The sequence below is a fragment of the Malus domestica genome, chromosome 06, assembly GCF_042453785.1.
Source record: "Malus domestica chromosome 06, GDT2T_hap1".
In the NCBI taxonomy this organism is placed as follows: domain Eukaryota; kingdom Viridiplantae; phylum Streptophyta; class Magnoliopsida; order Rosales; family Rosaceae; genus Malus; species Malus domestica.
In genome coordinates, this window is record NC_091666.1 from 5,658,068 (window position 1) to 5,682,945 (window position 24,878).

The 24,878-nt window shown below is 37.5% G+C and overlaps 1 protein-coding gene and 1 long non-coding RNA gene across 2 annotated transcripts; one reads left to right on the plus strand and one right to left on the minus strand.

Moving 5' to 3' along the window:
• Positions 1 to 800: 800 nt before the first annotated feature.
• Positions 801 to 10,915, minus strand: LOC103436945 (lon protease homolog 2, peroxisomal). The gene is made up of 17 exons (XM_008375400.4): positions 10,518 to 10,915; positions 10,056 to 10,168; positions 9,820 to 9,928; positions 9,331 to 9,500; positions 8,518 to 8,609; positions 7,743 to 7,922; positions 7,555 to 7,638; positions 6,438 to 6,565; positions 5,639 to 5,840; positions 5,349 to 5,555; positions 4,823 to 4,953; positions 4,282 to 4,495; positions 3,766 to 4,068; positions 3,214 to 3,408; positions 2,298 to 2,543; positions 1,495 to 1,596; positions 801 to 1,282 (listed from the first exon to the last, which is right to left on the minus strand). The coding sequence occupies exons 1-17, from the start codon at positions 10,622 to 10,624 to the stop codon at positions 1,199 to 1,201; spliced, it is 2,667 nt and encodes an 888-aa protein (XP_008373622.1). The 5' UTR covers positions 10,625 to 10,915; the 3' UTR covers positions 801 to 1,198.
• Positions 10,916 to 15,468: 4,553 nt separating this feature from the next.
• On the plus strand, positions 15,469 to 16,423 carry LOC114825607 (uncharacterized). The gene is made up of 2 exons (XR_003774440.2): positions 15,469 to 15,993; positions 16,095 to 16,423. It is a non-coding gene; the product is annotated as an uncharacterized lncRNA (long non-coding RNA).
• Positions 16,424 to 24,878: the final 8,455 nt, after the last annotated feature.

Here is a 24,878-nt window from a genome sequence, read left to right on the forward strand (position 1 = left end):
GTTCCATATTTTAGCATGCTATCAGAGCAGAGATCCTGGGATTTTTGCTCTACTTCGACACACGTAAACTAAACCCTAAGGATTATGGGAGAGAATCTTCCAACGACCTTACTGACAAGGGAAGCCATTCGATGAGTCCGATGATTTCACAATTTTTCAATGAATGCTATATGTTCAATGAATCCAATGCCCTTGCCAATTTTTCATGACTATAAAAGTTGTTCATGAACCGTCCCATCGTCGAACTTGGTGGGAGCCACTGATCATGCATGATCTACTGCTATGATCCATGGCACTTCCGCTGCACTAATTGATACCTTGTTGAATGGTTCCGATGTCTCTTAACAGATTATGATCTTACCCGGATAACCAGACAACTGTGGATTTGCCTTATACATTATTAGTGGGGTTGATTCCTCAGGTTAGATAATTGATTCTGGTGCGACTGATTATAGCACCTTTGATTTTGCTGTCTTTGCCTCTCTAACGATTCCTCAGAGAAATTGTATAAATGACCGTATGTCGGCCAAGTTACATCGCAATTGGAATGGTGCGTACTAATTTATTCAACATTTTGTTTCCTACAGGATATTCTTAATAAGGAGATTGTTGGATCGCACGTTCCTCGTGGTTACTGGAATGATGTTGTTGTTACTGTTGTTTATCTGTCGAATCGAATGCCCCTCTAAGGTCTTGAATTTCCACTCCGTTGAAGACTCTTAAAAGATTAATCTAATAATATATGTTTCCCCTTTTTCAGGAACGATGCAATCCATGAAAATACAAAGAAACACACCAAGTTGAAGGCGTAAATTTATGCTTATTATGTCGTATGCATGAAATCGATTCGTCATCTTTCAAGTATCTGCCAACACGACCTTGTTTCAACGTGTATCTGGATATCGGGGTCGGGTTGATTTTCTTTGCCCAATTAAACAAATAATATTATACCAGGAACAGAGAATTAATTTATAACTACAATGGCTTACTCAGAAAAATTTGGCAGTTTACGAGCAGCTGAATTCCTCTTCTCCCAGGGCCACGAATTTTTATAGCGATTCACAATTTCTTCCGTCTTTGCAGCCAAGGCAGCTGCTGTAGGACAAACTGGGAGCTGCATGTCATGTGTAAACGGAAACCAGCTAAGGCATTTCAATCACCCGAAAATGCATAAGAAGATCACCCACAGCAAAGCCTGTCATAACTTTGAGTGCTGTCTCCAGGGACATCCGCCTTCAAAAGCCTGCTCTAACACATCTTCCATTCGCTTTGCTAGTATTATCTGTTATGGGAAAAATCACAGATTATGTCGTTGATCATAATCACATATCACGTGTCCAGAAACCATACACGGTATCTACGGGCAACAGCTGAGTATGCAATAAAAGCAAGCTAACAAGCTATGGAGATAACAAAACTTAATAAGCTGGCCTCGATGAATTTTACATCACACATAATTGAGAAACACCTTGCTGCAAATAAAACAAAAATTACCTCAAGACCGGAAAGAACAGCTGACGGTACATCAGTTAAATCCTTCAGATTCCTCTCTGGAAGAATGACTCTTGTAATACCACAACGGTGGGCTGCCAATACCTGTAGCAATATAGATTCAAATGATCAAACAAAGCCTCTGGCTCATTACTGATGTACCAGAATATTATATGCATTAGCAGAGAATTTTGCTTCAATTTTCTCACCTTTGGCTTTAAGGTTCCTTTAAATATTATTATTATACAAGAAAAACGTGCTATAAGTGTTTTGGGAATGACACAAGTTTCTCGAAATAAGCTTAAAAAGTTTCTCAAAACAATTCTGAAAATGGTGTAAAACGTTGATGATCAAGAAAACCAATGACAGAACAAATGAGAAATAAGCACATTTCCAGAAACCTGTGTTATTCCACTTGGCTAAAATCCCAATCAATTTTCCATCAAACATCCACTTACCTAGACGATGGTTATAGAAAAAGATATTAAAATGGAATGACTATAGTAGTATATAGCCTGGAGATTATAAAAATGACAGTACTAAGAAAAGTGAAAATCTCTGTGCCAAACAAGTTTGATGTACAGTATATTACTTGTATATGAAAAACAAGGTCACATATAAGGATAATGTTAAATGCCCAACTAGCAAACAATTCAAAACACTTGACGGCAGTAATCGTATAAAAGCATGAATATGACTAGATCTCAAAACCATTCAGTTCATACAGCATGTGTTGTACATGCAGACAGACTTACGTACAGAATCATGGATTATCATAATTAGATTGGTACATGAGGTGAGTATACCTTGTCCTTGACACCACCAACAGGTAGTACGAGACCCCTCAATGTCATTTCTCCAGTCATTGCTGTATCTGCTCTTACTCTTCTCTGACAGAACAATGAAACCAGTGCTGTTACCAGAGTCACACCTGCTGAGGGTCCATCCTTCGGTACAGCCCCAGCAGGAAAGTGTATATGAACATCCCGACCCTCCAAAAGATTGGCTGCCTCAGCTGTTGCGAACTTAAGATCTTTTGCCCTGCCTCTCACCTGAGACATAAGTAAAATCCTCAGTATCAATCATTATAACCCAACATTTACAGAGCAGAAATTGTAGCATCATGGTTGATGCATACTGTTTTATATAAATTAAAAAACACTATATACTCTGTGCACACAGGGATATACCAAGTTCAAGGAATACAGATTACAACATTTTTCTATACTAACCAGTCCCAAAAACCGAAGTAAATCTGACGGGATGATCGGGATCTCAACATAAATGTCTGTCAGTAACGAAGCATTCCGATTTTTTTTATTGGAATTTTCGGATTTAATATCCCGGATTTGATTTCGTTGTGCCAAAATGGGAAACTTTCGGATTGAGTTGGTCAGAATCAGAATTTCCAATCTAACTTGCTTCTATGTTCCTCTTCTTTTTCATTAAAGTACAACTATGATTACCTTACACAATACCTATTTGAAAGAATAAACCCAAATGGCAAGAATAAGTGCAAGTCATGTGACTGAAATAAAATGGATAATAACAGTAAGTTGAGTGCTGTTATTATCTCTTAGTTGTCTTAAATATCAGTTTAGAATGGTGCATGAACAATTCAAAATTGTGACCATCGAGTCACCACCATAAATGTTTGACTCATCATGAAGAGGAGTATCAATATTTCAGATAAATAAAATTAATTTAGAAGAAACATTTTACCCATGTCAATGCTATTTGTGCTGATTCTTTGATAACATCTCCAAGTTGACCAGTGAGATGCAATTCACCCTTTCCCCCCATTGCTGTGGCCTCCACAAATTGAACCTCTCCACCAAAAGCAGTCCAAACAAGCCCAACAGAAACACCTGGTGTTGCAACTCGTTCTGCAGCTTCTTTGTCATCAAATCTTGGAGGCTGCATTACAACACAAACAGACAACCTCAGAAACTCTTAAGCAATAATGACAAATCAAGCTGGAATCTCTTGGGCGATATGCGTATGTCAAGCTGAAAAATTAATACATGGTAAAACCAAGATACGTTTTTTATAAGAAGTATTCCTTGAGCCCAAAACTCACTCCAAAAGTATCCTACATATTCGTTTACATATAAATTTAGACATTGTAAGACTTGTCAAAATGGCATAGTACCTTGATTGTATCAAATCCATTGACAAGTCAAACTAATTGAGTTTCTAAATTACAAGCAAACACTATGCTAAGTCCAATTATGAAGTAACCTTTCTTAATGATTTTAAAAAGAGAATAATTACCCCTAATACTTTCTCCAGCATATCCTCATCCACAACCAATGGCGAATCAATCTTGAAAGTGCTTGATATCTCATGCTTATTCACACCCATCGGAATAACCTCCATTTCCACTTCAGCTCCATCAGCAAGTCTGTTTTCGAGTAGTGGTGAAGCAAGCGAGTGTACATCTTTGCTCAGAGGGACAGCTTGTTCTTGCTCTGCAACTTTTACTGCAGCTGCACGAGCCAAGGCAGCTAAGTTTCTCTCCAGATTCCGAACACCAGCCTCTCTAGTGTACCCTTGAATGATAAGTTTCACCATGGCCTACCACAGTAGACAGACAAGTTTCAATATGATATTTTCATAAACCAACATTGGTTACGAATGTAACCATTGTTTTGTGAGTTGTGACATAAAACTTGATACTGGAAACTAGAAAGAGGGTGCCTATTTTCAGATCTAAAGAAAGAAACTATTGGAAACCACAAGTTCAATACCATTAATACTTGTACTTGATACAAATCGGAATGAACATACCTCTGGGATTCTAAGAAACTCAGAATTCAACCCATGCTGATCAAGAACTCGGGGAATTAAATGGTGCATGGCTATCTTCAGCTTTTCTTCAGGTGTATATCCAGGCAGCTCAATAACTTCCATCCTGTCCAAGAGTGGTGGGGGAATAGGCTGCACCCTATTTGCAGTTGCCACAAAAATCACCTTTGAAAGGTCAAAGGGAACATTCAAATAGCTATAGGACTTGAATTAAGGAATTGTGTCAATATAGAAACCCTGTTTGCAATGTTATTTGGTAGGGGTTAGGGAAAGCAGCATCCTTCTTTTTCAAAAAGAAATATAAAAAATTATGCCGTTTAAAAGTAAGCAGCCATGTAATATTTCTTAAGCCAAGCAATCATGTCACAGGCCATTTTGATAGCAATTATATCTGTGTTTGTTTTCTGCAAGAGTTGAGTGTAAGATATGCATAGGTCAAACCCAAAATCCATACAGCACGAGGATTTTTTCAGATTAACTAAATAAATAATCAGACCTAAATAAGGTATAAAGAACAGGATACTGATCATTGAATGTTTTATTTTGCTCAGGATCAAGAACCTCCAGTAGAGCTGAAGCTGGATCACCGCGCACATCAGAACCTGTCTTGTCAATTTCATCTAGCAGCATGACTGGGTTGGAAACAGCTACTTTCTGATATACATCATAATTGAGAAAAACTTTAGTGCAAGTCCTAGTACATCAATCCTATACTTGGCTGGGTGTGGATATGGATAAGTGGTTTTTGTTGTTGTGTCCAGTAATGACTTAAGCCACATACAAAAAGGAGAGAGCACAAAGGAGGCTTCTTCAATTCTGAAATTTGTTTGTCTAAAGGCAGTGATGGTGATCCGATAGACAAAAATTATCACTTATCAATTACAAAATACTGTATTTTGTCTTCTTTTTCTTGGCTGGTTCGACACCCTTAGAAGATAGCATTTTGATTATAAGTCGTGACTGACCATCAAACCCATCACCATCCCTTACCAAGCATTTGAATATCACACCACAAGTCCATGAAAATGTTGACTTGGACGAAATTATACCTTTAATCCATCAATGAGCCTACCCGGCATGCTTCCAATGTATGTCCTCCTGTGTCCTCGGATATCAGCTTCATCCTTTACACCACCAAGGGATATGCGTATAAATTTTCTGCCCAAAGCAGCAGCAATAGATGACGCCAAAGATGTTTTTCCAACACCAGGCGGGCCAACAAAACACAACACTGGGCCTCTGGCATCTGGTTTTAGCTGCAACACCCACATAACCAACATATTAACATCAAATATTTTTAATAAAAAAATAATCAGACAAAAACTAAACAATTTGCCACCTTGCGAACAGCCAGATATTCAATAATCCGCTGTTTGACCTTAGTTAAACCATAGTGATCACTGTCAAGACGCTCTTTTGTAGCCCTTAAATCCAATTCATATTCTTCACTGGCCTTCTGCCAGGGAAGATCAGCAAGAAGCTCTAGGTAAACACGTGAACTATTATATCCAGGTTGTTGGGGTTGCATCTTTTTCAGCCTCCTGAAACATGAGGGGAAAATAAAATAAATAAATGAATGAGATCCCTCTAAACTCTAGAACTTGAAGTACAAGGCTGTGTACTAGAAAACAACAATGAAAGCAACCACTTCTGGACCAACTTAACAAAGCCCAATTTTTTTTTTAATTATATTACCACTGACACCTTAGAATTAGTGGCCCCAGACATTTTGCGTAAAGCTGCATATTTCAAAGTGGCTTCAGATTTTAAAATGCAATAATATACACTGGCCGATATCCTCTTCTTTACTGAATACCTTAAGAACAATATATTCAAAACAACTTTAAACACACCAACATTGGCAATGATGTCAGGATTATATAATACTGGGGACCAATTACAGTGTCATCATTCCCTTTTCTCCAAAACCCTTTATGTCAGACACTCTCTGTAAAAGGATGGTAATCATATCTTACTCGACATGGAAAAAAAAAAGCCAAAGTTAAGATTACATCGAAGTTCTAGTAGTAATACCAGTATCTATAGTATGGAAAATTTTGTTGGAAAAACAAAAGGACAAAACTACTTGCACACAAGAACACAGTAACCCTTGTTCCTTTCTTCTAACCAAATCATACCTCAGCTCTCTCTGTGCGTGCTTCCAGATGTTTGAAGGCATTCCTGAACTTTGCATCTTTCTTTCCAGAGCAACAACATCGTCTTCATCGTCATCATTGTCGCCAAGCTCCTCTTTTATAGCTCTCATCTGCAATACATTTCAAAAAGTAGAAAGGAATTGGAACCATCAGCCAACTAAATGATAGAAGAGAACAGTATGTATCTCCAATTCAGAGGAAGGTTTCTTTAGATATTTCCTAAAACATTCAACATGTGAATCCACCTAGGGTAAGTATTTTCAATATCAATATCCATCAAGGTCCATGATATAAACAGATATTAATACATTGCAAACCTAGAGAAAAAAAGGCACTACCTATAATTAAGTAAAAAGTAAAAAGTAAATTTCATCAACCCAAGCAGCCCCTGACTTTCCATGAACCACAAAAGATGAATTGTATCCTTTACAACCTTCCCAGGGGTATACACATGAGAAATCAGAAATACCTCTGAATATATTTTTCTTTTTAAAAAAATAAAATAAAACCTATTTGATAAGAGTCCTCCAGCACTACAACAAATTGTGCCAATCCTAGAAATTTTCACATGTGCATAATTAAAGCTAACCTATCAAGTGAAAAATAATTACATTTAGAATCTGTTAAACCTTGAGATTCTACACACAGTAAATTAGAAAACCATTCCTTCATTCTCACAATTCTTTGATTTTATTTAAAAGATCCCTTGTTAAATTTAAACATCATAAAAATGTGAAGGCGACTATTTTGACAGATAAGCTATTGGGTTGGTTGAGGAAATTATACTATTAGGCCCAGCATCACCACAAAATTAGCACATTCACCTTCATTCATAAATGACAAATTTACAAAAACAAAAAAAAAAAAAAAAAAAAAAAAAAAAAGTTTAATAGTTCCCATAAAGATCAAATTCTGAATTTCTTATTTGTTCCACCCAAAATTTTCTATGGCACTTCAAACAGAACAAAACGACTGAAAATGCTACCAAAAGTAAGTTTTAAAAAGAATATAAATAATGAGCACAATACTTTTATCACTAAATAATGAGCACCAATATTTAACTCAGTCAGAAAATCAAAGCTGATGTGAGAGTGCAAACCTGCTGGCGCAAAAGAAACTCCTTCTGCGATTTTGATAATTGACCCTCAACTTTTTGCGTAATCTTCTCTGCTACATGGATAGACTGTCACAAGGTAACACCAACATGACTGCTTAAACACTCGAGGAAGTGTAAAGATGATACCATGTGAACATACTAAGCATCAGCACCAGTGAATAAACAATTACCTGCAAATGCCTGTCAACTAGCTCAGTAGCTTTGGAAAGTCTTACTTTCAGATCAACTGAATCCAACATACACAGTTGCTCCTCAAAACTTATCTCAAAGCTAGCAACAAATATATCTGCCAACTTGTGAACCGGAACTGTCTCCAGAAGAACTTTTGTTCTTCCTCCAGTCTTTTGTTTCTACAAGCACAAAATGAAAATGAGAGTTACTGATTCAAGTAATACAAGGTTACGCAGTGTTTTATCAGCATAGTAATACTATCAGCAATATGTAAATATGTATATAGATATCTTATGTCTAACAATATCAATATTTCGCAAGAATCCAAAACAAAAAGAAGCCCAGTTAATGCTCAACCAAATCAAGGAATTTCAGGCAAATGATATTCCCTACAAACCTTAAGCATGAACCACAACAAAAACCGAAAAAACCATTTTAAACACAAAGGATTGTTCAACCAAAGGCACACAGCCTCACAGCTTGAAAAGGAGGTTCAAAGTTTTTAGAGAGGGTAATATCATAATAGGTATTAGGGTATATACCATAATAGGTATTTGTGTGTCAAGCTTTTGTAGTTTCCTATTGATAGTCTGATACCTATATGACTTATTATTTTGAAGAAATTTGGTATGATAAGCCTGCACAACTCAAAACTATATAATCAAAATTACACCAAAGTGAAAAAAGGAAAAAAGAAAAAGAAACAAAAAAAGCAAGACTCTTGGTATCCATGTAATTTTATTCACTGAAATATGCAAACATCACAAGTATTACCTGCTCAAGAACAGAAATCAGCTCCGTAGCAGTTGCTTTGAATTGGCGAGACAATGATATGAACTCCGGATCTTGCTCCACTTGCTCCATTTCTCAAGAAGATAAGAAAGATAAAACAACTCAACATATTGGTATATAAGGGCACAAAACTCATCACCTAAGATTCTACATATAATGTGATAATGATAAACTAATCACAATCATAAATCTTAGGGACAACACCTCAAATAAACCACAAGATACACTCAGGTCAACACATTAGAAGAAACGAGGAATCTGCATATGTTAAGGATAAAACATTGAAAAAATTGTCGATTGTTTAAAGAGGAAAAACATAGTAACCAATGATATCTAACCAGCTCTTCCTAAGAAACAATGATTAAAGAATTTATTCTTTTCACATGAGGGCCTTAAAGTGACAGAACAGTTATGGGGCATGCATTATGTAGTCAGATTCTCAGGAACAATACCAACATGGTATGAGCCAGTGTGTGCGTGTTTGTTTGCAAGAGTGCGTGTGAGAGAGAGAGAGAGAGAAAAAAAACTTTCAGAAACACCCCTAGTCATGGAAAACACACTGCTAATGAACTAATGAACCAGGACCAAATACATAAAGAAATGTGATATACGTGGCAGATGTTACATTAAACAAACACTTAAGATCGGAAGTCTGAAGACAATTACTTGTCATTGAAACAGAAAAGAAAATTCAAACCAAGGAAACAAGAGCTTGGGACCATATGTAGTAAGCCGACCAATAAACCCTAATATCTTCTACCAAAAACAAGCCCATGTACCAAATTGATAACATACCAGACTTTGTCATTTCAAGTGGAGATATTCGTGCAGTATAATATGTTCCCCTTGTGCTAAGTTCCTGGACGTTGAATCTACACAAGCCTTCAAGGACAACTACATACGTAACCCTCCCACTTGGCTTCTCAACTCCTCTTGAGAGATGTAAAGCCCGTGCAGCAACTCCCCTAAGAGTATAAACAAAACTTATTATCAACATAATTACTTTACAAACACAATCTGCAAAAACACCGAATGGAAAACTTATGAATAAACGAACAGAATTAAGCACCAAAACAGAAAATCAGTTAAATGTAGAATGATCCAGAAAAACGGGTAATGGCCCATTCAAGTGCTAAAGGGCAATTAAACTGATTGAAATAAAGACAGTCACAGCACATGACATGATTAGATGGACCACTGCGTTATCTGTAATGTTAAGTTGTGGCCCCACAAAATAGAAACACTTTCCAATGAAAAACAAAGTAGATTTTGATTCAAGTATACCTTGTATGCCAGTGAATAACTTCCTGCTGATTTTTTCCATCTGGCCTGTGAGAATCGGAAGTACCAACTTGAACTCTAGAGCTTCGTTCACCAGAATCACTTCCCACACCTAAAATTAGGCAAATTCCCAACAAGGCAACAACAACAACAGCAAAAGAAGACCTCTTAGATTTGATTTTCCAATAACCATAGGCATCCACTCATCTGTATCGAATGGAGAAATAAGCAGAAATCACCTTGAGACAACACAGGGGCCACTGTTGCAGCCTCGGCAGCATCTCGAACGGGAAGAATACCAATTAACCCCTTCTCTTCGCGCTGCCATAACTCTTGCTCCACCAATTTGACACTACATTAATCAAATTTCCCAATTTTATCAATTCCATAATCCAGCAGTTAGAAATTCACAATTCCACACCCATATAATGATCAATTACATAGAAAAGGGAAAAAGGAAAGTTGGCATTTGAAATTGATACTGGCAACATTGAAGAACAAAATACGCAACACTTTTGGCAAAAAGTAAACGATACGGTTTCGGCAACCAAAGAGCATGAAAAGAGCATAATTTCCAAGCAAGCAGAGTAATTGGAGAGCTATAAAGTTAGAGCTGAGCTCAAACAGCTACAATTCAAGTGCATACAGCAGGAATTAAACAGAAAAAAACAATCAATCAAAAGAGTTAGGCTCAAAGGTACCTGCTGGGGGATGTGCAGCGAATTCGAATGATGGCGCCGGGTAAGAGGACCTTGTTTCGGAAAGGAAGGATGCCGAGGCGAGTGGGAAGCTCCACCGATTCCGCCATCTTTGCAATTTGCAGAGAGAGAGAGGGGGGGGGGGAAGGAGAAGAAGAAGAAGAAGAAGAAGAAAGGAGAGTCAGAGGAGGAGGTAGAAGAAGAAGGGAAGGTGATGAATGCAATGTGTGTGGTTTTGGTTTTATTCAGCTTTTTTCTTCGTTTGGTTGGAAGATTCTGGGTCGCTCGCTCTGATTTTTTATTTCTTCGAAACCGCGACGCCTTTGTTTTCACCTTTCTTTTTCTTCGAAAGCGCGACCCTACTTATCCCAAACAACAAAAAATAATCCTAAAAATTTGTTGCCTAAGAAATTGGGAAATTTACAATATTAGAAATCTTGAAATGTGTTTTTCTTTTATACCCAATTTGTATCTCTTACAAAACTAAAACTTCCAAGTTTGTGTCACTTTAATATTAACCGTCGACAAATGTTCTTCAATACTTATAAGTGAGTTTTAGGTTCGATTCTCGCGAAAAGCGAATTTAAACCATATTATTGCTAATTTATTATGAAACTTAATTCACTGTAAAGCTTAACTCACCCGCGCACTCCTTAATGTATATAATATCGAATGTTAAAAATAAAAAGAAGAAAACTTTCAAGTTTGTGGGACGTGAAAAAAAGATTGTGTTCTTCTCTTATATTTGAATATAAAATTAATAAAAATAAATCACGATGACGTATCAATTAAGCATGATTGATATTTTGATTAAAATTTGATGATATGATGATTGAATATTGACAAACAGTTCCGAACTTGCCAAGTTGCAAATTGAGTGGATTTTGAAAGGTAACATTCTAAGATCATTTTTAAAGAAAATATCAAAATGTTCAAATCAACATTAATAGCAAAAAAAATACAACAACAATGTTTTTTAACCGAACAGTCAAATCTGATGTAGCATGATATGGATTGACATATCTCCTCTTGCAGCCAAAATTGTCAGCAGCTTGAAACTGTTTTAATTAATTATGATGTTTTATGTCTGCTTTTATTTAGACTGAGAATTTATATTAGTTTAAATGGCCAACGACCTTGCAGATGTATCGAATTGCAGCTTCAACACGCATCGCAGCTTCTTCGAATTTGACTGAAAAGCCTGCAACACACATCTTGTAGCTTCTTCGTATTTGCAGCTTCAACACACATATCTTGCATCAGGTATGACAAGCCTGATGATTATTGAATTGGATTTCTATTTTTATTTTTTTCGATTAATGGGTTGTCTTTTGTTTTTTTAATTTTTTTTTTTAAAATGTGATAACTAGTGTCAAGTTACGGTTATAGGAAATTTCATCATATCTCTCGCCATAATCAAGCAAACTCACCAGCTCAGAGTATCGAACCAGGTAGGTTCCATATTTTTTTTGTTTTTTGGAGAGCCGCATTCTACGCCCTACCTTTACCGCTGGGCCACTTATATTTGTATTATATTGTTAACTAATAAGAATTTTTATTATGAATTATTTATAAATGTAATATTTAAAACATAAATCATAAATTGTGAAAAAAATTAATGTAATAAAATAATAATTTAATTTGACATATGGGGTGGAAAGTAAAACTTTAAAAATTGTCAAATTGCCACATAAGCTATCAAATTTGAATTTTGTATTTAAAATTTGACATTTTTTCTGGATATGCTCTAAGAGTGCTAAATCATGGTTATCCACCCGTTCTAAAGGCTGGGAAGACTAGCAGAGGCATTTCAGCATCACCCTAACCACAAGTCTAGCTTCCACATAAGAGTTCTAATATTGTACCTTTTCCAAAATAACTAAATAACTGAATCTAATGGCACTTTTCTTAGTTTTCATAATAATAATATTTTAAGCACATTCACCATCTAGCTTTTAATCCTTTGGTTTAAATTTCGACCAGAAGTCACAATATCAAATTGCCCCATTAATAACAAAAATAAAAATAACTAAACTCCATCGCATCACACCGCATGAGTATTTACACATGTTTCTTAACATTGTATTTGGATGAGTAAATTTAGGGGTAGTTTGGGAGTGAGGTGCTTAAAAAAAAAACACTCATGAAAAAAAGCTGTGAGGGTTTTAGGTGTTTGGTAAACTGAAAAAAAAAAAGCTTATTTTGGAAGCTGCTGTGAGAATAAGCTGAAATCAAAGGAAAAAGCTAAAGCTGCTATTTGCAGCTTTGGAAAACTGGCTTTTTTTCAAAGCACACAGAGCTACAGTGCTCCTTTAATGAAAAGACCCACTATCAGACTGTTTTTTTTTTTTCAAAAGCACTTTTACAAAAAAGTTTACCAAACACTTTACTGATTTTTTTCACAGCCGCTTATTCTCACAGCAGTTTTTTTTCAAAGCACATCAATACCAAACCAGCCCTTAAGATTATCAAAAAAATCTAAAATAACAAAAACTAAAATGACGGAATTTTATTTTTTAGAATTTGTGAATTTTATTATTCGGCTAACCTAAAAGAACAATAAATTTCAAATTTTGGAATTTAATGTGTGTATAAAGTCATTAATATATAAATGACATATTGTAGCTAGGATATGTGCTAGTAAAGGTGGTGGTGATGTGGTTGTGATGACGGTGATGATAGTGGGTGGTGGCGGTGGCGGTGACGATGATGATAATGGCGGCAACAATGGTGGAAACAACGATATCTAGTGATGGTGGTAGGTGGTGGGTGGTGATGGCGATAATGATAGTGGTGATGGCGATAATGATAGTGGTGTTGGCGGCAATGAGGGTGACAATTGTGGCCGCTCATGGTTTAGTTTTTTTTCCTTAACTCGCATAGAAATTTGAAAATGATTACACGGAGGTTAAACTTGGGAATTGGAAGTTCTAAATTCCAAGTTATTTTTTTAACACGAAAATTCTAAATTTCTATGTTTATGAATCTAAACAAGGGAATTGATGCATATCAATTTATAATCTGACTTGTCTGAATTCCAAGTTTATTTCTTTCATTCAAACATAGTATAAGGCCTTAGGTTCATTCTAGGGGTGGGTTAAAAAAAACCAAAAAAAAAAAAAACCGAACCGAACACCAAACTTAAACCGAAAAAAATCGAACCGAACCGAACATTATTAGTTCAGTTTCGGTTTTAGAGGTTTGAAAACCAAACCGAATCCCTTTGCACTTTATGAATGTATGTCTATGATGTTTTTTTTGTGAAACTTTGTTGCCAAGTTTGAAACTAAGCCTATGGCTTTTTCAAGGAGCATACTTGGTTCAATTAGAGACGATATTTTATGGTTATAGAGAAAAGTTTTGGAAGGCTTTGGAACTTGGAAGAACTTCTCTATTTGTTTGCTTTTTAAATAGATACGCTAATCCTTTTTCTTTGCAATTAGGATTGTTGATAGAATAATATTGGTTTATATGATATTTGTATATGTATAACTACCTTCCCACTTTCCCTATTTTCTTATTAGTAGTCTACCAATGCAAGCCTCTTTTATGAATTTCATATTAAAAAAAAAATCAAGTTTTATAAAATAAAATAAAATAAAAATCGAAACCGAACCTAACCAAAATTTCGGTTCGGTTTCGATTTTGGCAAAAAAACTGAATCGAATGAAACCAAACCCACCCCTAATTCATTCCAATCATTCTCTAGCAGAGAAATGCTAATGAGACCCTCTCAAAAATGGGACTCTCCATAGACTTTGACACTTTATGTTTTTGATATAATATTTTATAATGTTGGAACATGATTTGATGTTAAACTGTAAAGTGACAAAGAGTTTATGAAAAATCCTACATTTGAGAGTCTCCTAATCATTCCCTCGAAAATCCCTCCTTTTTTTTTTTTTGGTGTTTTAAGGACTTTGGTCAGATTAGCACATATCAAATCATGACTCTTACTCGTTATTACGCAAAGTCGGATTTTTGGAAATTAATTTTTTTTAATCTACTCATTGTCCTGCACGTTCTTCTTTGTTCAAATGTGATGATTTACATGGCACTACGGCCTTAGTTTGTGGTGGTAATCATGATTTAGGTTTAAGGAATTATTTGATGATTCTGAGTTGTATGAGTTTGACACATATTATGATAGATTTTAGAGAGATGAGTTTTTAAGTTGTTTGTGTGACTTCTGTTCGCATTAATTTTGCTTTTTGAATTCTTGGTTTTGCAATATCGTTAAGATTCATGTTTAAGGCATATCAGGTGGATTGAAAGCGCACAAACAACTTAAAAGAAAAATCAAAGCACACTATTGAACTAATTGACAATGTCAATTTTGAATGGCGACACAGACAACTTAAAAGGAAAGTCAAAGCACACTATTCAACTAATTAACATTTACTTTCAATTTTCAATGGTGATTTGATGCCCATCCCTATTTTAGATAACAAACCATTACAAAATGTATAAATGCATTTGTTTAGGGTTTAGGGTCTTGATTCCGTAAAATATGATCCTTTAAATTTATTTAGGAAGAGGTTGAGAATACCACATTTATTAATTATATTAGTGTATCATAGGATGTGACGATTTGTCCTTAATTTTCTATATAATTTTCTTCCCGAGTGTGTAAATTGACGTTTATGCCCTTGTGGGCAAAGTGACGTGGACGTGGTTATTCGGTTTGAAATTATTTTCTCGTTATCGCAATTAAATAGTACTTGTTGTTATGAACATGTGAGCGTGAGTTAGGCTCAAAACGGACTTGTAACGAAAAAGTTACGTTTAATTAAAGTGTGTTAACAATGGGTAGAATTGTACACGCGTATGTTAATTTTTCAATGTTGGAAATACTGTTTTTGATAAGGGGATAGATTTTGTGTTCCTTTGGATTGCACCAAATCTTATCCTTTTTCCCTTTTTAAAAATCTGTCTCAAGCCCTATTATTTTTCCCTCACCACCAATCATTTCATTTCCCACACTATTACACCTAATCAGATTTTTTTTTCTTCTTTTTTACCCAATCAGAAAACCTCTCTCTCTCTCTCTCCCCCCGCTCTACCCAATCAAAAGCTATCTCTTGCTCACTCTCATCTTCTCCTTCTCTTTCTCTCACCCGTAACTCTCTTATCTGCAATAATAAAGACCATCATCAAACTCCAGAGATCGAGCCTAAAACCACTACCATCGAGATCCTCTCATCCTCACGAACACATCTGTATGAACCGATCACGAAATGGACAAGTTTTGAGTTTCCAACTTGGAGCTTCGACTCGGGTAGAGGTTCCCCGTCGATTTCCAGCTCGAGTTACAAGGTTTTGGGATTTTTGGGAGCACCTAGGCAACTCCTCGAGGCCATTAACCTAGTTTTGAAGTGGAGCAGACAAGGAAACTCACGGTTTTGGGACGTCGAGTTTAGGTTCGAAGCTTTTGAGGCTTTTTCAGCCCTTTTCCGAGTTCTTTTTGGACTCTTAAAAGGTACAATCTTATTCTCCTTGTCATGGGCTTCAATTCCATATAAATTTTGTTGAAAATGGTTAAGAATTGACAAAGTTAAAGAGTTTTGAAATTTTTTCCAGAAACCTGCGAATCAGACGGCAACGTCGGCGTTGGCGAACGGCAGAAGACCATCGAAAAAGAAGACCCAATATTTCGTCAAAGTTGACGCAATATTATGATGCCGTTAGGTAATGATGTTACCGTTTGCGGAATATTCCCTAGGTGAGGAAGCATCCGGCCTCCGGCCGACATGTGGTCATCGTGTACGAGTCCGTGACTTTGTGTAGAACATTTTCGTATATTTAAACCCTCCGTTTAAGCAAACTATGGGGGTATTTCCTAGCCTATTTGTGTATGTGTTAATTAACTAATTACTACAGTTATTTCTAAGAGAAAATTATCCCGAGGACGTATGAGGTCAAGTTGTGACAACCTCATCCCTAATTTTACGTTTTTATTAATTCTGAAAGTGTGAATTTACAAAAAAATACCTCTACTGGCAAGATTGTTGATTTTTGTTGATTGTCATTTAGTGACGCATGCAAGTTACTATTTTATAGTATTCTCAAAGTTCTCGACGGGAAGATCTCGTAAGCGTAATTTGAATCGAAACCAGAGTTATGATAGGGGTTTTACGGAACCACAATCTGAAAAAGTACTTTTGTAAAGATTACTATTTATTATTTTATATACTTCTCATAATTATTACATTATTATTTTAACATTATTTTGTTATCATATTATTATTTTAATATTAATTTAGAGAAATGAGAGAGATGGACAGAAGAAAAGAAGAAGAACATGAGGGAAAATGAGGGAGGTTGGCTGAATTAGGAGAGGAGAGAGGAAAAGGATGGGCCAATGGGAAGAGGGGAAATGAGGGATTGAGAGAACAGGGATAGGAAGCCCAGTGGGCCAGGTCACAGATGGACCCGCAGACCTGTTAGAAATTTACGAGTTTCGATGCAAATTCTGGCTGTGAGATCCCACATCGCCCAGGGGAGTGGATCATTTATGCCTTATATGTACATGCTCACCTCTATATAGCACAAGACCTTTTGGAAACTTACTAGCTTCGGGTTCCATCGGAACTCCGAAGTTAAGCGAGTTCGGGCGAAAGCATTCCTAGGATGGGTGACCCATTGGGATGTTCTGCTCGAGTGAGTTCCCAAAAACAAAACCGTGAGGGCGTGGTTAGGGCCCAAAGCGGACAATATCATGCTACAGCAGAGTCGAGCCTAGCATATGGTGGAGCCTAGGTCTGGATGTGACAATTTGGTATCAGAGTCAATCCATGGTCGGAAGTGTGCCGAAAAGGACGTCAGGCCCCTAAGGAGGGTGGATTGTGAGATCCCACATCGCCCAGGGAAGTGGATTCTCTATGCCTTATATGTACATGCTCACCTTTATATAGCACGAGGCTTTTTGGGAATTTACTGGCTTCGGGTTCTATCGGAACTCCAAAGTTAAGCGAGTTTGGGCGAGAGCATTGCTAGGATAGGTGACCCACAGGGAAGTTCTACTTGAGTGAGTTCCCAGAAACAAAACCATGAAGGCGTGGTTGGGGCCCAAAGCGGATAATATCATGCTACGACAGAGTTGAGCCAGGGATGCAGTGAAGCCCGGGTCAGGATGTGACACCGACGATCCAAGGCTCGCCACCACCTGGAAATCAATCACCGTCATCCCCTCTTCAGTTTACACCCAAGATTGTTGTGCTTTTGGCCCCGTATCGCGAATAACAGAACTGTCGGTTCTGAGGATGCCACGGCAGAAATCTGCTAATCGCGCGTGAAAGCTACGTCAACCACCATAACCATGAAAACACTCATCTTGAGGCCTGGAACAAAGCCCAATCAATTGTAGGGGCGGCGGAGCACCGGAGGTGACAAATCGAAGCCACCAATTTCTAAGGTTTCCAACTAGTTCGAAGGAAATTAGAGTTTTTCCTGGCCAAATTGGACTTGGCCATAGGTATAAAACTTACTCTACTCATTAAGATCTTCATTCCTATAAAATTTGAGAATTTTTTGAAATAGTTGAATTTTCCGGCGAGTTGGGGCGGCCGGCCACCACTTACGGCAGTGCATGGCAGCGGCGCGTGGGCCGAGACCCCACCTGACCATCCTAGGCTAATTTGATACCCCGATTCCATAATTGACATCCGTTTAGTGAAATCCTAATGTTTTAATATAGTTACCACGTAGTTGGTAGCCGCTTGGTTATTATATGAATAGACGAATCGACTATTGGATCGGCACCAAAATTTAATACATGATAGTACATAATATTTATGGACATTAGGAACTTACAAATCGGGAATCTGACTTATGGATCTTCCCGAATTGAATTTCTAAAGTTTGTAAAATATAACTTTGACCGCCACTTGAAATTGCGATTGGCGGAGATCCAACAGTTAGATCGTAAAGAAGTTTTAGTATGTTGTTCTAGAAGCATAGTGTGGACTTTGGGAAGTCAAGGATCTGAAATCCATGGGTGGATGTCCCAAATTGACTTGTGTAGGGTTGTGGACCCTCCTTAGCATATTTTGAAGCGTTGATTCCGAATCCGCCGTCCGTTTTCCGAAGTTCGACAGTTGTAGGATAGTTCCTTTATTAGCCATGTTTTGTACGAAAACATAATTTCATTTGCACGTTATATTTACCTAAATGGTTTCGTTTCTAGGCGAAACGGATCGCAAGGATTCTCGATGCTATGAGATGGGTTAGACTCGGCAACATGATCTGTGAGTGGGTCTTTTCTTTGATATATATATATATATATATATATATATATATATATATATATATATATATAATGGTTAGTTTCCATATATACATTTACAAGAAATGCCTTATGGTTGAGAAAGTATGAAATAATCATATGGGATGCTCAGGTAAGCTTACTATAAGGAGATGCTTTAATTATATTTATGTTCATAAATAATGTGATGTTGACTAGAGTTATCGAGTCATTGTCGCATGACTACATTTATATTATTTGTTCATCATATACTGCACCCGGTGTTAGTGCTCGCCTATAACAGGGCCAGTCTTTCATGTGTATGTTCACATCCGCACCGCATGCTCACCTTGGATCCAAGTAGGTGCCACTCCTGTCGTAAAGGTTGCAATAGGCAACTCCGACTCGTATGTGACCACGAATAGTGCCAGTCTTCACGTGATTGTAACACTAGAGCATATATTATTATTACACCCTGTTTGTACCATACTTGACCAATCCTGAAACTACTGAGCACCGATCAACGTTATACCGTCAAGGATTGATAGGAGCATATTTATGCAACTTACTTAGATTGTTTCTTGGCATTTATGTTTTTAGTTCGTAGTTATTTTAGTATTTTAAGCTATTTTCGTGTGTTTGTAGGTCCAAAGGGTTAATGTGGCAAAGAAGTGCATTTTGGAGCATTTTTTGGCATGGAATGGATAGCATATGCTTGGAGCAAAAGGAATGGACGAAATTTGAAGTTTGTGCATCATCCTCTCCCTATAAATAACCATTTTAGCACACTCATTTCACCCAACACATTCACTCATTTCACCCAACAAATTCACTCATTACAACCACCCAACACATTCACCTACCACTACATCCACTCATTTCACCCAACACATCCATTCACCTACCACTACATACACTCATTTCACCCAACACATCCACTCATTACAACCACCCAACACATTCACCTACCACTATATCCACTCATTACCACCACCCACTACATCCTCTCCTTAGCCTATAAATACATCCATCCACCCTTCACCATAGGGGGAGAGAAAAAATCCATCCAAAGACACTACATTCACATCTCACAACTCCATTCCTCCATACAAGCAAACCTTAAAACACTCACCAACACCTTGTGCCGTAGCAAAGGAAAGGAAGGAAAGTGCTTGGACGTGCTTGCTGTCCAACTTGGATCGTTTGAGCGTTTAGGTGTTTTCTTTCTTTTGTTTCTAATGTTTAAATTCATTTCATTTTGTTTTGTTGTAAATATGAGTGGCTAAACCCCTCTTGGTTAGGGGTGATTTCAAAGCCGTGATTATGTGTGCAATATAATTTGATAAATTCCAATTATGAACTCTTGAATCGTGAATGCAATTGGCTTAACTATTTGATTGATAACTTGTTTGTATTTGTTAATTAAGGGTCGACACTTAATTGGCATGCATAAATTCGTTGCTAGAATATAAGGAAGTTCCACATAATCGTTACAAACTTATATTCACATGTAGTGAAGGTCGCTTATAAACGATCGCGTTAAGTTCAATTCCTAGCATGAGTGACATGATGTCATAGTTGCAAGTGCTTTGTCAATACTTATGATTTTCATTAAACGTAATGATCTTTGATAGTATCTCTATTATGATGTCATGTAGGGAACTTTTGAAGAATGTTTTGGGTTATCGAATGATGTCATCCAATCCAATAAAACAAGGAAAATCTGAGAGTTAACTAGTGATGTCACGGTTAATTTGGGGCATTGTCGTTCATAATTCAATGAAGTAGTAACTGGAAATCGAGTTATTTGCATACATGTCATGTGTGGAGAAAAAGCCTCTAGCTATTCCATCCATCATCTTATTTCTCAAATTTGTTTTACAATCTGTCTAGTTTTTCATACTTGTTTGTTTGTTTCAACTTCATCCAAAACTCAATCCCCCTTTACTTTAGTGTGTCTAATTAGTTAGAATCTGTTTTAATTTGTGTTTTTAAATGTTTTGATTCAAATAAAAGTCAATTTTCGTCCAAAGTCATTCATAGTGTCTAGTTTAAGTTTATTTAGTTGTTTTAAGCTGTTTTGAGTATTTTAAGTTTGCTTTGAGTCTTGTGAGTCTTGTTAAGTATTTTTAAGTTTAGTTTTATATTTTTGAGTCAGTTTAGAGGTTATTAGCAAGCCCTCTTAATCCCCGGTCCAGAACGATCCATACTTATACTTATACTACAGTTGTCAAAAGAGGGTTAAATTTGTGTGTTAAGTTAATTTTCGCATCAAGTTTTTGGCGCCGTTGCCGGGGATTAACAACTTTGCTAATCCGTTGTTATTTCTTTTTGTTTATTTTCGTGTCTTTTGTTTTCAGTTACTGACTTTGTTTCTGTTTGTGTTTTTTTTTTTTTTTTTGTTTTACTTTTGATATTTGATTTAGTTTTGTTTCCTTGATTTCAGGTACTAGAGAAGTAAGACATGGATTTTGCTACCATTCAAGCTCAATTGGCGGAACTTACTTCTCAATTGTCACAATATGCCGAAAAGACCACAATGCAAAGTGTCCCTACATGTGGTGTGTTTTATGGACAAGGATATCCAACTCAGCAATATTCTCAATTCGCTGCAAATGAAGATGCTTGGGGTTATCAAGGCCATAGTCAATCATGGGACAACATGTTTTCCAACCCTTACAATTCGGATTGGAGAGATTATTCAGATTACATAGAACCTCAACAATTCCAACAAGATGGATATTGGCAGCAATCTAATGAGTTTTATTTAACACATATGCAGCCACCACAGCTTTCCCTACAACAATTCCAATCAAATTCAATTATGTCCACGGATAATGATCAAATTTTTCAATTACTAACCTCTTTGGTGCAGGGGCAGCAAAATCAAAATGAAACAATGCTCAATCAAGCTAAGGAGATGAGCGAATTGAAAAATCAACTTGGAGAGATTATGGAGTTCACGGCACAAATTCAAGAGCAAAGTGAACTCTCCAACTCAACTATTGAAAATTTGAAGGAAGATTTTGAAATCCATGATGCTATCACTTTGGGAAGTGCTATGGAGGTTGGAGGTGAACCCAAGACATCCAAACCAAGCCAAAACATGGATGAACAGCTGCTGCTTGAAGAAGAAGAGAATAACAAGGCCACGACAAGGGAAGAACCACCATTGCCACAACCCCATATGCCATCTATGCTATCCACTACAACCAAGGTAAGCCTAAATTCAATTTGTCCTGACCCCGTTTCACCAAATGTCCTTATTCCTTGCAGGATCATGCAATCCAAGGAAGAAGAAGGTGAGAAAGGCATCTTCGAAACCTTTCCAACGAATCAAGAGCAAGAAGTGGACGGGGAATGTCTAGAATTCATCAAAGAAGATACACTTGAGACGAAAATTCCCAAAGAAGTTGGATTTTATGACACAAGACAAGTCATAACTCTCAAAACACCAAATCCGGCCAAGTCCCATATCCCTGCAACCTTTAAAGATATGGTGTTCGTAATTGAGTTTGTGTTGAAGCAAGCAAGTAAGCCATCTTCTCTAACTTTGATTTTATTATATACTAACTTGCTGATTTTGATTATTCAGGCACCTACACTGGAATTTAAACCATTGCCGGATCACGTCAAGTATCACCTTCCATTCAAGCATCAATTCCATGCTATGGGCCCTATCCAAGTTTAGAAGGAAGTTTCGTCCGGCTGGAAGACGTTAAAGCAAACGCTTCTTGGGAGGAAACTCATGTATTCAAATAAGGAAGGTTTTTGAATTGCTCCACAATCAGTTTTGCGTTTCTATAAACCTTCCATTTTCTGTAGTATTATTTTGCCATGATTGTCATTTTTATTTGTTGCTTGTTTAATTTTTTTTTGTGTGGGTTTATTTTTTGAAACACTGACAGTTATGCAAGGTATTTTTACATTCATAAAAAAAAGGGAACATTAAGTAGATAAATACAAGAGGGAGCCTTCACAAAGGCTGCTTAGGAGAAATCTCAATAGTCGGCGGAGCCTCAACAGTCGGCGGAGCCCCAGAAGGAAGAGGCATCGGAGGTTGATCATTTGGAGCTTCATTACGCGGTACAGCCCCAGAAGACGAAGGCAAATGTTGTTGGAACAAACCCACAAACCTCTGATGATCAGATTCCTGCATCTGGTCAATCTTCCTCTTCATGTTTGTAGTATAGTTATGTGCGAGCCTGTTCAACTGTTTATTCTCATGCTTAAGCCCTCTAATCTCGTGTTTGAGACTCATCACTTCAGCCGCCAATGATTCAACTTGATAGGTTCGGGCAAATAGTCGTTGGGCCATATTAGACACGGAACCTGCACACTACACACTGAAAGCCAGAGAATCCTTAACAGCCAACTCATCAGACCGTTTGGCAAGTAGTCTGTTATCTTTGGGAGTGACAAGGTTCCTGGCCACCACCGCAGTTGTCATGTCATTTTTCATCACCGAATCCCCAACGGTAAGAGGACCAGTAGGGGATATGAAGGATGGGCGCCATATGTTGTCTGGAGAAGGCGAGACTGCCTCTTCACCAAGGTTCAAGTCAAAACGACGGTCGGAGGGGCCAAACATTTTCAAAGGTGTTAAAGAAAGAAAAGGTCGGACAAGTCAAGATCGTAGAAGTGCAAGAAGGGAGTTTCTACAGGCGGAAATTCAAGTGTACTTTAAACGTCCTGCGTACCTCTATAAAAATCAGCACTCGATGGGATTTTAGAGATCGAAGAGGCGAGCTTAGAAATCAAAGAGGCCAACTCAAAAATCAAAGAGGCGCTAGCTTTCTCAAAAGCTGGGCTTGCTCAGAAACCACGGCCAATCTTCTTTTCCAGATTTGTCCGCACTTGTCACATGTAACCTCTGCACTCGACAGGATAGAGGTCGAAGAGGCAAGCTCAGAAATCGAAGAAGCATATGCTTTTCCAGACGTGTCAGCATCTGTCACATGCAGAGTCAGCTTTGCAGAAATCACGGCCAGTTTGTCGAAGCGTCGAGTCTAGATATCGAAGAAGCATCTGCTTTTCTAGACATGTCAGCATCTGTCACATGTAGAGTCAGCTTTGCGGAAATCATGGGCAGTTTGTCGAAGCTCTTTTCCAGACGTGTCAACATCTGTCACATGCAGAGTCAGTTTTGCAAAAATCACAGGCAGTTTGTTGAAGCGCTGATTCCAGATATCGAAGAGGCACTTGTTTTTCCAGACGTGCCAGTGCCTATCACATGCACACTCAGCCTTGGAGAAATTACGGGCAATCTGTCGAAGATCTCTTGTGAAGTAGAAAGCACGTGAAGTTTACTATTAAATCATCCAACGGTTGTTGACAAAAGTGAAATAATAGTACCGGTTATTAATTCCTATAAATGTCACCTTTCACCCTCCATTGCAAGGTAAACATACATAACCTTTCTTCTTCTTCGAGAATGCCTTTCCAACAAACCCTTTCGAGTCACTCAGTGTTCCTTATTCCTTGGGGTACCACTGCAAACAACTCATCCAAAGCAAAAGTATTTCATATCATGAAGGTTGAAAGCAAAAGTATCTCATATCATGTTTTCTCCCTATCCTTTTCCTTGTCGTTGTTTTGGGACAAGGAGAAAGAGAGCAATCAGCCAGCACTTGGTATCAATCTTCCGATCTAGAACCGACTGCCTGGAACCCCTTCCTGATTGCTTACCTAACCTTGCTTTCGAGTACTCATCTTCATCATTTTATGCTTCCTCTTCGTCTACCACATCTGCCTGTGGAACAGATAAGGGAAGTGAAAATGATACCTCGAAACATGTGGAGACAATTTACCAATTCATCCTCAGCTAGGGACAAGGAGAAAGAAAGCAAGAGGTGGGCACTTGGAAAGATTGAAGAAAGAAACAGGTCAACACCTCTACCTCGTGTCTGTCTGCCGTGTAGAAGAAACAAGCAGAGAAGAATGCAAAATGCATAATCAAATCAACCCAGCAGAAGGAGTCTGATTTGAAACCAAGGAACTCTCGCTCAGAATTCCGAACCAATTCGAGATCAAAGCTGTGGAAAGATAACAAGATCATCTATCTCCAAACCCAGATTTGCGTTCTTAAACTCTACTCTGTCTGGTTTTTACTTTGCCATACT